Here is a 13,971-nt window from a genome sequence, read left to right on the forward strand (position 1 = left end):
CCAGGGAAGGGGTGGTTCAATTTCTGTCCATCCTAAACCCTGGCATGGAAATGACCCTTGAGTTGGCTTGGAAGGAATATAGCACAAGTGTGAGTTGACCCCACCTAACTCAGTGTGGCATCTAATGATATGATTACACTGGTATTGTAGGATTTTTGGTCTGTACAAGACATCAAATCATCCCCCCCTCCGACACTGTTGGCATGTGAAGTAGGAAGGAATACACTACCCCCCCCCCCTCCTTTCTGCAGGAGCCTTTCAAAGCTCCAATAATCAGGTCAGCTGAAGTGACTAACAGCAGGATTTTTGTTGGCACAGTTGCTGACTTCATTTTGGACTTGAAGAGGTAAAGCAGAGTTGCAACTCTGGAAGGTTATGCCACAGGAACTGGTTGAAGAGTATCTACAACAGTGCAGGTGTTAATTATTGGCTAGATAAGTCTCTAAGCATCACAAGTGGTGTGCAGAGCTGAGAAAAGCAGAATTTCTGGCATCTGCATGGAAAACTAGTCTTTAGACTAAAGCAGGGGCGTAGGAATAGGCCCTGCAGCCCCTGCGCCCGCGGGGGGGCCCGGCCCCCCCCCCCCGGGGCCCGCTCGCGGCCGTTTTGTGGGTGCTGGAGGGGTGGCAGCATGAGGGGAAAGCCTTGCCCACAGTCGGCGGGGAGAGGGGTAGTTCCCCCCTCTCCCTCACCTCGGGGCTCTCCCCTCTGCGCTCCCCTCCAGCTCGTAAGTGTCTGTGGGGCTGTGGTGGGCAGCGAGCGGTGGGCAGATACATACCTGCTTCCGTGCGTTCCATCGGAGACTTCTCCCTCTAGCGGCTGACGTCACTTCCGGAAGTGACGTCAGCCGCTAGAGGGAGAAGTCTCCGATGGAACGCACGGAAGCAGGTATGTATCTGCCCACCGCTCGCTGCCCACCACAGCCCCACAGACACTTACGAGCTGGAGGGGAGCGCAGAGGGGAGAGCCCCGAGGTGAGGGAGAGGGGGGAACTACCCCTCTCCCCGCCGACTGTGGGCAAGGCTTTCCCCTCATGCTGCCACCCCTCCAGCACCCACAAAACGGCCGCGAGCGGGCCCCGGGGGGGGGGGGGGCGCTCAGAAAATCTGCAGGGGGGCCCGGTGGGGCCTAGTTACGCCCCTGGACTAAAGCTAGCTGATTTGGCCTCAAACCTTTGCAAGATCTAAATAACCGCATTGGGGAGGCAGTGTTGCCGTATATATCCTTAGTGTGCCTTAATGTCTTGTAGATGGCAGGGGTACATGCTGTTTGGCAGTTGGCATAGTAACGGTTATACATGGGATCCTGGAAGCTAACTGCTAATATTACTCGGTGTAACAGTAGGGTGTATCGAATTTCTTTAACCTCCCTGGTGTTTCCAGATTTAGGGTCTAAAAGCTATAAAAAATAAGCTTTTAGATCCCAAAAAAATACCAGAGGTCTGGAGCAGCTCCTGCATGGGATTACCACCCTGTTCTGTGGCTTTGTGTCCCAAGCCTGACTCAGGATTACCACTAAGGAGGTTAAAGATTTGGGGTACTTTACCTTGTCCAAGTCACTATTTCCTGATCACCAGTTTCTGCAGATGACATCTGGTCTTGATCAATGGCATAGGTAGGTTTTGTCCTCTGGTCAGCCTGATGGATCTAGCTGAATACAATGTGTAGGCTGTCACTAGATGGCAGTGGCTATGCTAGTTTCTGGAACATTAGCATTTGTATGGAAACTAGGCCACTATCCAAAAGCACAGGGACACACTTGTACTGCACAACTACTGGTGAAGATACAGGCCCAGTGCACACCAAAAACCACTAGCAGATCTGCAAAACACTAAAGGTTTTTGAAGCAGATTTTAAGAGCGATTCTAGGCATGTTTAGAAATTTTCTAAACATGGCTAGTGTATTTGGAGAATTTTTGTGTAGCAGATTTCATATATTGGACTAACCAGCAAGCTCATGGTGACCCAGAACTCATTGGAGTATGTAAGGGACTAAAATGGGCTTTTAGGACCATTGTATTCCCTTACACACCAATGAGTTCTGGGTCACCATGAGCTTGCTGGTTAGTCTGTGCCTCTCGGATTCACAAGCCCTACTCCATAGAGCCAAATTAATCCATGTCATGCACTGATGAGGATCAATCTGAAACAGTCTGTATGCATGTTGGATTATTATGGCTCTGTACAAATTAACAAGCTGACACATCATTGCATTCCAGTGGTTCTGGAGGTGTTTAGCTTCTAAGGGTAACAATGGTTAATTTGCATATATTCAGCAGTGATGCACTGGGAGACATCTCAAGCTCACTCTAACCTGAATTATCACAAATTCTTTGTTTTAGGAAAGCAAACTTTTGTTGTTCATATATTACAGTAATGCTGTTACTGAACAACTTCTGTAACATGCGTTGGAAAACCGCTCTGATCTAGTGGTTTCAGAGCAGGTTTCCACTTTAACTTTGAGGCAGAAATGCATCTGCAAACCACAATGCTGCAGGGGCCACGTTTGCAGTTTGCTAAACCTCAAACCGCTGGTGTGCACCGTCCCATAGAGATGCATTAGCCAAGCGGTTTCAAAAGCTGCCATGGGTTTTGAAAACTCTACCAAAATGCTTGGTGTGCACCATCTCATGTGTCTGCACATGATATTTTGTAAATACTATTTCATAGGCCAACCAAGATATGACAACTCTGGTACAATGTAGTCAGTAACAGCTTATGTGAACTTGCAATCCTATCAATGTCTCTAAACGGCCATTAATGTCAAAATGAACCAATACCCACAAGGTGGAGTTCTACTGCTCCATTTTCAAGCTGCATGAATCAGCATAACTTTGCTTCAAGAACTACTTGCATCTCATTGATCATATCTTGGGCCTAGTCGCACTATGAAGTGCAGGAGTAGCTTGTAGTGACTAGAGATGTCGCGAACCTCCAATTTTCGGTTCACGAACCTCCGAGGTTCGGTTCGTGAACCGCAATACACTTCAATGGGGAGGTGAACTTTGCAAAGATTCTGACACCTAGAAAAATGATGAAAAGCATGTTTCAAAGGCTCTAATACCTGGAGGCAGACATGATTGAGTGAAATACACATCACTGCTGGAGGACCCGCCCTTCCTCCTCCAAGCAAGGTCCTTTATACCATTTGCCTGCCTACACTAATTAGTTATGGGACAGCTGCTACACACTCTGCTAGGTAGCCTTTAATTAGCCTCTTCTGGGCTTCTACCCTTCTACCTATTCCCTCCTACCGGAGGGAGGATTGTCTCATCTGCCAGGGAATTCCAGTATTTCAAAAACCAGCTTATATACCATGATAGGGATTTGAACCCAGGCCTCAGTGTATGGTAGGCAACTAACATATCCATTGTACCACCAACACTACTAGCTAAAAGTAGCTTAGCATGTACCATTTATGCTTAATGCAAGAGAAAAATTAGACAAGACAAATAACATTTATATTACACTTTTCTCCTGGCAGACTCAAAGCACCAGAGCTGCAGCCACTAGGGCACACTCTATATAGGCAGAAGAAACAGATATGTAGCCAGACATGGCCTTGTATTGTGTTCAACAGTTGTCAAGAGAAAATTTAGACAAGATAGCAGTGTTAGGAAGACTTGCCTAAGGTCTCCTACTGAATAGGTGCTGGCTTACTGAACAGACAGATGAGATTTGAACTCTGGTCTCCTGTGTCAGAGGCAGAGCCATTCACCATTACACCATGCAGCCACTGCCATGCAGCAAATTTTCTAGCATTGTAGGAACTGTTAGGGGGATCATAACTGGTGAGTTTCAGGCCCCTAGGCCAAAGAGGTCATAGCCTAGGGTCACAAAAACCTGTTTATTTGGGCAATTTCAATGGTAGTGATGCTGACATACATAAATCGCAGCCATGGCTGTTAGCAACGTCTGAATTTCACGAAATGTCTCATGCAGGTAGAAGACATTGTTAGACTTGAATTCCAAAGATGGGGTCCCTACATCTCTGCAAACCAGAGTTACAGGGGTCCAAAATTGGTAAAATCCCCCATAGGCTTTCATTGGCTCCCTATTTCAATTTCCAAAATCTCACATCTTTTCAAAGGGCAATGGCTCAGCAGTACCAAATTTTCTAGCATTGTAGGGACCCTTAGGGGGAACATGACTGGTGAGTTTTGCCACTGCTGAGCCATTGCCCTTTGAAATGGTGTGAGATTTTGGAACGGTAAATAGTAGGCACAATGAAAGCCTATGGGGGATTTTACCAATTTTGGACCCCTGTAACTCTGGTTTGCAGAGATGTAGGGACCCCATCTTTGGAATTCAAGTCTAACAATGTCTTCTACCTGCATGAGACATTTCGTGAAATTCAGATGTTGCTAACGGCCATGGCTGCGATTTATGTACGTCAGCATCACTACCATTGAAATTGCCCAAATAAACAGGTTTTTGTGACCCTAGGCTATGACCTCTTTGGCCTAGGGGCCTGAAACTCACCAGTTATGATCCCCCCAACAGTTCCTACAATGCTAGAAAATTTGCTGCATGGCAGTGGCTGCCGGCAAACCGTTCGCTACACCTCTAGTAGTGACTTGTATAGCACCAGCATCTTCCATGGTGCTGTACAACCGCATACAGGGTATAACAATACAACAGTTTAATATAAGACAATGGTGGATTATAGCTGATGTAATTAGGGTGACCATTTTTGATTTCCAAAAAAGAGGACAATCACAACAGCATGTGGTCATGGGTGGTTCCAAATATAAGACCTTAGCAGCGTGCTGTCCTACTTGGCATGGAGGGCCATTTTTTTTCCAGACCACATGGTGGAGGGCTGGACGACTACAAAATGCAATCAGATTTGCATAAGATCCCCACAAAATGCAATGGGATTGGTGGCACATTTCCCCACAAGATGCTCTTCCTGTCACCCTCAGCATAGTTGCTCCCACTCATGTCTGCTCAGTGTCACTCACTGCATGGCAGCTCCAGCTACACATCCCCTCCCATCAGCCCCAGTGGCACGCAGGGCTCCAGGCCAATCAATAGGGGATGCGAGTGGTGTTGCCAGGCAGCACAAAAGCTTTGGGGGCTGAGCCAGAAGAGCTGATGCTTTAAGAGCTGGAATTCCATCACTAGAATCAGTCTAGTGATGGGAATTCCAGCTCTTTAGAAATTTCGGCTCTTCTGGCTTGGCCCCCTTTAAAGAGCTGGCTCGTATTCGGCTACCAAACGGCTCTTAACTACCTGAACATTTCAAAAACCTGCCGGGGTGCCCCGGACAGGTCGGAAAAAGTGGAGCTGTCTGGGCAAAAGAGGATGCCTTGTCACCCTAGATGTAATAAACTATGGGTGTCTGTAATACACAGCATTAAAGGGGACCTGAATTCAAATATTTCTGCCAGCCCCTGCAGCTGCCCTGTGCTCCCACAACATTAGGAAACTATCTTCCACGGCTCAGTTTTAGCTGGGAGTGTCCTGCAGTGTTTCTTATACTGCACAGGATGCTCTCAGTGCTGGGAGTGTCAACTATGTGCAGGCACGGTGAATGTCCACTTGGTAATACCAAAACTGCACTGTGGTGGATTGTTGGCAAGCAAAGGTTGGCTGCAGGGGGCTGGCAGAAGCCCCAGGTAAGTGAAATGTTAAACGGTTTAGGTGCCCTTTAAGAGACAAGTGGAAATGGAGCTCTCCCCACAAGTCCTTAGTCTAAAGCCTAATCTACACGATTCATTTCTTTGTGCAATTTGATTACGATTCTATTTATGATCTGATTAAATCCGACATGTCCAATCGGGATTTGCCATTGCAAAACATTAGAGAATCGAATCCTGATTAGACATGTTGGCTATAATCGGATCATAATCTAATTGCACAAAGAATTGTATTGTGTAGATGGGGGTTTAAGGCAGGGGTGTCAAACTATGTAATGGGCAAAAATCTAAATCCTAGTCGAAAGGTTGCCATACATCAGGTGACTTGGTAGCTGATTGACCATCTGCTTCTATTAAAGCGGACCCAAACTTTTTTTGGTACTTATCCGTTAGCCGGGCGCATCCGGCAGGTGGCGCTGTTGTAGCGAATTTCATTCATGCTTAGTTAACGTTAGTGCTGTGTGAATGGAAGCGCCGCAGGTGGCGCTAATTACATTGATACGGCACATAACAATAACAGTGTTAATGTGAACTAATATGTATTTCAAGTGGCCGGAACTGTTACTTAATGCAATTAAAATGAAGGCACAGATCCAGACGAAGCAGGCACCACCTTCAGTAAATAATTAGCTCTTTATTGAAAAAGTCATAAAAAATGACAAGTCATCGATAAAAAATGGCTTTAGCGGCTGACAGCCCGCTGTTTCAAGCTCAGTAGCTCTTTTTCAAGGCCAGAAGCCATACAAACAAGTAGAGGAACAACTCCTCCTTAAATAGGAACTATACAAGTAATTAGCCAATCAATTTAAAATCTGGCTGGCCAATGAGAGCACTCAGGAGGGCTGTGGACCTGATGGGGAACTGAAAAAAATGACATCACCAAAAACACACCTCCCAAACTTGCCAACGCCTAGCGCATGCGTATACAGCCGTCCGCATGCGGAAAAATGTACGCATTATACGCGGAAAATCATCCAAACGACAAAAAAACGTACGTGCGGTTAAGAAGGTCCGCATGCGTAAAATTGTACGCGTCTAACGCGTAAAAACCGTACGCGTTTAACGCTGAAAATTTCACTAACATGCGTCAATATAGCCGCAAAGAAGATAGTAAGTGAAATTTAAAGATATAGCAGCGGTATACAAAAGTGCCTGGGGACCACCAAAAACGTCATCACAAATATGAAACAGTCATCACAAACAAGTGTGACAATATGCAATGACAACAAAAGGGTGTCCCCAGAGCAAACAACAACAGCCTATACTTACAAAAAGGCAAGATACCACACATCGCTATGCGTTCAGCAAGACACATGGGAGTTTTCCTAAAAAAGAAAAAAGAAAAAAGAAAAAATTAAAAACACTAGAAAAAAATGAAAGGAACACTGCCGTCCCAAGATTATCACACAGGCCAACCAGAAGGAGAAACAGTAAGCAGAGAAAGACAGTCACAAAGGATAACTCATATACAGAAACTGAGATCATATTCCCGATTTAGCCCACCCAACCCCATAACATTAAGTTTTCGAATCCACCATGCTTCCCTACGTGCCAATTCAGCCTTTCTATTCAATCTACCCCGCCAATCATAAGGTACGCTATCTATAACCTGCACCTTCATCTGTGCCACACCATGTCGAGCTGTTGAAAAATGAGACGACACAGCCTGTGTCGTATCATGATTCCGGATTGCTGATTTATGCGATGCCATTCTGTCTCGTAAGGGTTGTGTGGTCATTCCGACATATCCAAGGCCGCACGGACATTTAATTAGATAAACTACATAAGTGGAGTCGCAAGAATAGCGACCTCTAACAGTATATTGTGTGCCCTTGCATGGATGAGTGAATGTACCACCTTTTGCTATGTGGCTGCACAAATGGCAGCTTAAAGAGAACCCGAGGTGGGAATTACTTTTACTATTGGGGCACAGAGGCTGGTTGTGCGCACTAAGACCAGCCTCTGTTGCCCCATCGTGTGCCTCCATGTCCCCCCTGCTCGCCGCTATACCCCCCGCATTGCTGGCGACACGCAGCGTGTCGCCAGCTCAATGTTTACCTTGCGCTGTCAGTCAGCGCTGCTCCCCTGCCTCCTCCGCATCGGCGCACCCGCCCGTGTCCCTTCCCTCCCGCTGATAGGAGGGAAGTGACGCGGCGGGTGGCGCCGATGCGGAGGAGGCGGGGGAGCGGCGCTGACTGACAGCGCAAGGTAAACATTGAGCTGGCGACACAGCCAGCAATGCGGGGGGTATAGCGGCGAGCAGGGGGGACATGGAGGCACACGATGGGGCAACAGAGGCTGGTCTTAGTGCGCACAACCAGCCTCTGTGCCCCAATAGTAAAAGTAATTCCCACCTCGGGTTCTCTTTAAACAGGGAAAAGTACCAATTCTTGAACCAGTGGATAATGAATTAACAATCATGGAAGAACTCAATGAATTACAGCTACGTTGTCTAAATACTTTATCACGAATGGTGGGGGCCTTTTTGAACGAAAGCAAAGGAGGATAGCGGAACTCCGGTATCCTTTCCCCGGATACCGGAGTTCCGCTATCCTCCTTTGCTTTCGTTCAAAAAGGCCCCCACCATTCGTGATAAAGTATTTAGACAACGTAGCTGTAATTCATTGAGTTCTTCCATGATTGTTAATTCATTATCCACTGGTTCAAGAATTGGTACTTTTCCCTGTTTAAGCTGCCATTTGTGCAGCCACATAGCAAAAGGTGGTACATTCACTCATCCATGCAAGGGCACACAATATACTGTTAGAGGTCGCTATTCTTGCGACTCCACTTATGTAGTTTATCTAATTAAATGTCCGTGCGGCCTTGGATATGTCGGAATGACCACACAACCCTTACGAGACAGAATGGCATCGCATAAATCAGCAATCCGGAATCATGATACGACACAGGCTGTGTCGTCTCATTTTTCAACAGCTCGACATGGTGTGGCACAGATGAAGGTGCAGGTTATAGATAGCGTACCTTATGATTGGCGGGGTAGATTGAATAGAAAGGCTGAATTGGCACGTAGGGAAGCATGGTGGATTCGAAAACTTAATGTTATGGGGTTGGGTGGGCTAAATCGGGAATATGATCTCAGTTTCTGTATATGAGTTATCCTTTGTGACTGTCTTTCTCTGCTTACTGTTTCTCCTTCTGGTTGGCCTGTGTGATAATCTTGGGACGGCAGTGTTCCTTTCATTTTTTCTAGTGTTGTTTTTAATTTTTTCTTTTTTCTTTTTTCTTTTTTAGGAAAACTCCCATGTGTCTTGCTGAACGCATAGCGATGTGTGGTATCTTGCCTTTTTGTAAGTATAAGCGGTTGTTATTTGCTCTGGGGACACCCTGTTGTTGTCATTGCATATTGTCACACTTGTTTGTGATGACTGTTTCATATTTGTGATGACGTTTTTGGTGGTCCCCAGGCACTTTTGTATACCGCTGCTATATCTTTAAATTTCACTTACTATCTTCTTTGCGGCTATATTGACGCATGTTAGTGAAATTTTCAGCGTTAAACGCGTACGGTTTTTACGCGTTAGACGCGTACAATTTTACGCATGCGGACCTTCTTAACCGCACGTACGTTTTTTTGTCGTTTGGATGATTTTCCGCGTATAATGCGTACGTTTTTCCGCATGCGGACGGCTGTATACGCATGCGCTAGGCGTTGGCAAGTTTGGGAGGTGTGTTTTTGGTGATGTCATTTTTTTCAGTTCCCCATCAGGTCCACAGCCCTCCTGAGTGCTCTCATTGGCCAGCCAGATTTTAAATTGATTGGCTAATTACTTGTATAGTTCCTATTTAAGGAGGAGTTGTTCCTCTACTTGTTTGTATGGCTTCTGGCTTTGAAAAAGAGCTACTGAGCTTGAAACAGCGGGCTGTCAGCCGCTAAAGCCATTTTTTATCGATGACTTGTCATTTTTTATGACTTTTTCAATAAAGAGCTAATTATTTACTGAAGGTGGTGCCTGCTTCGTCTGGATCTGCATCTTTGGATCATTGGTACAGTGGTCTTAAAGCTACGGCACACCCCATATCCTTTTGCATGGGTGCTCCTCCACTTCTGTCGTTTTTGCATTAAAATGAAGGCGGCGGCAATGTAACAGATGAAGCCGCCGCCTTCGTCTGTTCTTCGTCTTCTTCTCCCCCTTTGCCCTCCTCTGGCTTTTATACAATGCTGGCAGCTGGGGGGGACATGCGTCTCCCCCCAGAGTCGTTCGTCGCAAGAAAACAAACAGGATTCCCTTCCGCGACGAACGACTCTGGGGGGAGACGCATGTCCCCGCAGGCTGCCAGCATTGTATAGAAGCCAGAGGAGGGCAAAGTGGGAGAAGAAGACGAAGAACAGACGAAGGCGGCGGCTTCATCTGTTAAATTGCCGCCGCCTTCATTTTAATTGCATTAAGTAACAGTTCCGGCCACTTGAAATACATATTAGTTCCCATTAACACTGTTATTGTTATGTGCCGTATCAATGTAATTAGCGCCACCTGCGGCGCTTCCATTCACACAGCACTATGTTAACTAAGCATGAATGAAATTCGCTACAACAGCGCCACCTGCCGGATGCGCCCGGCTAACGGATAAGTACCCTTTTTTTATTTCAAAATATTTAGTTGCACCGCTCTGACACAAAGATAAACACTCCAAACCTATGAGCATTTTAGTGCATGCTTTTCACCCTTCTCTTTACATAACTAGGGTTATACAGGTGGCAGCCATTAGCAATTCCTCCATTGCCAGACACCTCCTACTCCACCAGTCTGCCGGATTCTGTCCCAGCAATATGGAAGGGAGGGGGTCCTCCAATAAATGTAAAATATTTTATATTTGTCATGCAGCTGAAAAAGGCTGCTATTATAATTTAGAAAATAGATTTTATTTCTTAAAGCTTTTATTTTTAATTTGGTTCCTCTAACTGAAGATTGGGGCATGTCTGATCAACGGTGCAACTGATTAGAGGCTAAAACTGGTTGCATTAATCAGTTGGAAATGCTGCTAGATGTGCTAGTAATGGGGAGCGATATCTGGGTGAGTGCCAAAACACAAATGGTCAATGTGCTCTTGGCCAGTGCACTAGACATAACCTGTCTGGCTGCTGTCCTCCATCCATACACACGCCCTATGTGGTTGCCTGCGTACAGTACACGTGTGTTGCCCCATTACACCAGCAACCGCATGGGGCACTTGTATGGACAGCAGACAGGTAGTGTACTGGGGAGCATGTTGACCATGATTGTGTGTGTGGGGGGGGGGGGGGGGTGGCAAGATGGTATCACAAGGCAGATGCCAGATATTTCAGCATGAAATTGATTGGGAATTGTTGGGAATTGGCCTGTGCATGGGCAGCAACCAGTGGCAGACAGGTAATTTACTGGGGAACACATTGACCATGGGGAGGGGGGAGAGACTGCTCGGTGGTGGCAAGATGGCATTACAGGGCAGATTCCAGATATTTCAGCATGAAATTGATTGGGAATTGGCCTGTGATGTATGGGCAGGCAACAGATCTCCAATCAGTTCTCTCTTGGTCAACCTGCCAACACATTGTCTGTATGGCCACCTTTTTAGATGCAGACCAAATTGTTACAATTTTAACAATTATTAAACAGCCTTAAAGCGGAACTGAATAGTTAAAGAGAACCTGTACTGAGTAAAAATATTTAAAATAAACACATGAGGTAACTTCAAATGAACATTACATAGTTACCTTGCCATCAGTTCCTCACAGAAGCTCACCATTTTCTTCTGACATTAATCCCTTCCAGTTCTGACAATATTTTGTCAGATCTGAAATATATCAGTTGCTGTCAGTAAAATATCAGTTGCTGTCAGTTATAGCTAAGAGGAAAACTGATGTACCAGGTAATGTCCATGTTTCCCTATGGCTCAAGTGGGCGATGTTACAGTTTAACTGTGTGCTGACCAGAAAGCTGTTATGGGTAATGGCCATTTTCAAAATGGAGGACGGAAAATTCCCTTGATCACAGTGAACAAACAGGACGCGGGACAGGTGAAAGACACCGAGGAGTAGACTACATGGAAGGTAAGTATGACTTGTGTATGCTTATTTTGACTTTTAATTTCAGTTCAGGTTTTCTTTAAGTGTTTAACTTACCTGGCGCTTCTGCCAGCCCTTTGCAGTCTTCCTGTCCCGCATCGGTCCTCCGTTCTGCTTTCTAGCTAGTTTTGGTAGTCGACGGTAATGAGCCACACGTATCTTTCTTGGCAGGAACGCAAAGATAGATAAGTGGGGTGTGGAGTTGCTGCATCAACTAACAAAACTAGCTGGTGCTGGGAGAATGGAGGACCGGCATGGGACAGGAAGGCTGCACGGGGCTGGCAGAAGCCCCAGGTAAGCGAAACCCTTAACTATTCAGTTCTGCTTTAAGCCTACGTAGAATAACGTGAACATAGGTGGCTGTTTCTCCCCTTCTGCAGAGTAGCACAGTGGAGAGCCAGCTCCTCCCCTACTGCAGAGTAGCACAGTGGAGCAGTTTAATATTTACCTGACCCAGTGCTGCTTTGGCAGTCAAGCATCAAGATGAAATGTGGCCCAAGGCAGGACTGTCTCCTCCCCATTGTCTTTTTGGTAAGTTGCCACATGAAGGGGTTTGGATGCCAACAGGGGTCCCCATAAGTTACTGCACCCCCCTGAAACTGATAATGTCAACTAGAAACACTGTCACTGGTGTCCTCTGGGAAGGCAGTGTGCTGTCATTCTTTTACTGCTTATGACGCCCATTGGAAGATCTGGAGGGCCACATAAAATGACAAGCACCCATGTAAAACTTGCACTGGGGCCCATAGCTCCTTTGCTATGCCCCTGCCTCTGTGTGATAAGGGCTGGTTGTAGACTTTCTGCTGCCTGAGGCAAACTTGTGAGGATGCTCCCTCCCCAATTTGGAATGATCACACAGAACTTGAGTTACTCTACTTCATTTAATTAAAATGAAACACTGCTGCTCTCCTGCCTCCCCCTCCTCACTTTATTCACCTTACTTCATGACAGAATTGGCCCTGTGTGAGATTTATATATATTTTTCTATTTACACAATCATTTTACTCCTGTAACGTAAAATTTATGAATGGATTAAATAAAATCAATTTCAAAATTATAATTGTGCATATTCTGATTAGAGATGGTTTGAACCTCAGATTTTGGGTTCGTGGATGTGAACATCTGCAAAAGTTTGAGTGCGTGAACCGCTATAAACTTCAATGGGCAGGTGAATTTGAAAACCTACATAGGGGGGGGGAACATGGCGGAGTGAGATACACGCCAAAAGTCCCGGGGAAAATTACACATTTGACGCACAGTAGGGTTATAATACCTAAAGGGCAGAAATAACATTGCATTCCTAAATTGAAGACATAAAGCGCTTCACAACATGTGCATGTGTATACATGGATCAGCAGTTAGTGTAAGTAGTGTACTGCTTCACACTGACAGACCAAACTCGCTGATTAACAAACAGCCGCAAAGGGTTGTCATTAGTTGACACTCTCAGGACATAAATGTCAGTCCTCTGGGTGGCAATGTTTGTGTAGTGATGGCTGTGCTCGTGCGCACGCTGGCGAGAGTGCAGGCGATTGTGGTGATGAAAATAATCACTAGTCGTCTTGTTGGCCCCGGACGGAGGCAAGGACATTACATTGTGAGCTCCTCTGAGGGATAAGTCATTATTTTGTAGCATTGTGAAAAAAATGGTGTTGATAAATGCAGAATAATTTTGGTGCTTTTATTTATCTGATGATAATCATGGTTGCATAGTACACAGTAATTCAACTTTATAAAGTGCAAACTTATTACACAGCACTGATCATACAACAGATAAGGGAGGCATTACATTACACAGAGACTTTACAGCATTGAAGTGAACCTGAAGTGAGAGGTATATGGAGGCTGCCATGTTTATTTCCTTTTTAAGCAATACCAGTTGCCTGGCAGCCCTGCTGATCTCTTTGGCTACAGCAGTGTCTGAAGCACACACCTGAAACATGTATGTAGTTAATCTTGTCAGACTTTAGACAGAAACATCTGATCTGCATGCTTGTCCATGGTCTATGGCTACAAACATTCAAAGCAGAGGATCACCAGGACAGCCAGGCAATGTGCAATCAACTAAAAATAAAAAAATATGGCAGCCTCTATACCCCTTTCACTTCAGGTGTGCTTTCATTTAACCTCCTTGGCGGTAATGACGAGCTCAGCTCGTCCATGACCGCCGGAGGCGCCGCTATGCCGATTTTGATAATTTTTTGGGAGGCGATCGCCGGTGATCCGACGCGTAAAGGGCCGCCCCCCCCCCCCCAGACCCCTG

At 45.8% G+C, this 13,971-nt stretch overlaps 1 protein-coding gene and 1 long non-coding RNA gene across 7 annotated transcripts in view; one reads left to right on the forward strand and one right to left on the reverse strand.

Moving 5' to 3' along the window:
* LOC137562541 (uncharacterized) overlaps positions 1–13,971 on the reverse strand; it is a 46,287-nt gene that overhangs the window by 900 nt on the left and 31,416 nt on the right. Inside the window, exons 1-2 of one of the 2 annotated variants that reach the window (XR_011030134.1) lie at positions 11,358–11,588; positions 1,546–1,650 (exon numbers count right to left, since the gene is read on the reverse strand). This is a non-coding gene — a long non-coding RNA (uncharacterized lncRNA). Of the gene's footprint in view, positions 1–1,545; positions 1,651–11,357; positions 11,589–13,971 lie in introns of those variants that run through there. The other variant, XR_011030135.1, reaches the window with a different exon arrangement.
* The window catches only part of LOC137562538 (uncharacterized), a 28,719-nt gene continuing 25,372 nt past the window's right edge, over positions 10,625–13,971 (forward strand). For 4 of the 5 annotated variants that reach the window (XR_011030132.1, XR_011030130.1, XR_011030131.1 and 1 more), the window contains exon 1: positions 12,167–12,239. Coding sequence is in view for 2 of the 5 variants with exons in the window: in XM_068273970.1 (XP_068130071.1) it covers positions 12,192–12,239 (48 nt within the window). In the remaining 3 variants the exon portion in view is untranslated. Of the gene's footprint in view, positions 10,679–12,166; positions 12,240–13,971 lie in introns of those variants that run through there. The other variant, XM_068273971.1, reaches the window with a different exon arrangement.

Source organism: Hyperolius riggenbachi, chromosome 3, assembly GCF_040937935.1.
Source record: "Hyperolius riggenbachi isolate aHypRig1 chromosome 3, aHypRig1.pri, whole genome shotgun sequence".
NCBI classification, from domain to species: Eukaryota; Metazoa; Chordata; class Amphibia; order Anura; family Hyperoliidae; genus Hyperolius; species Hyperolius riggenbachi.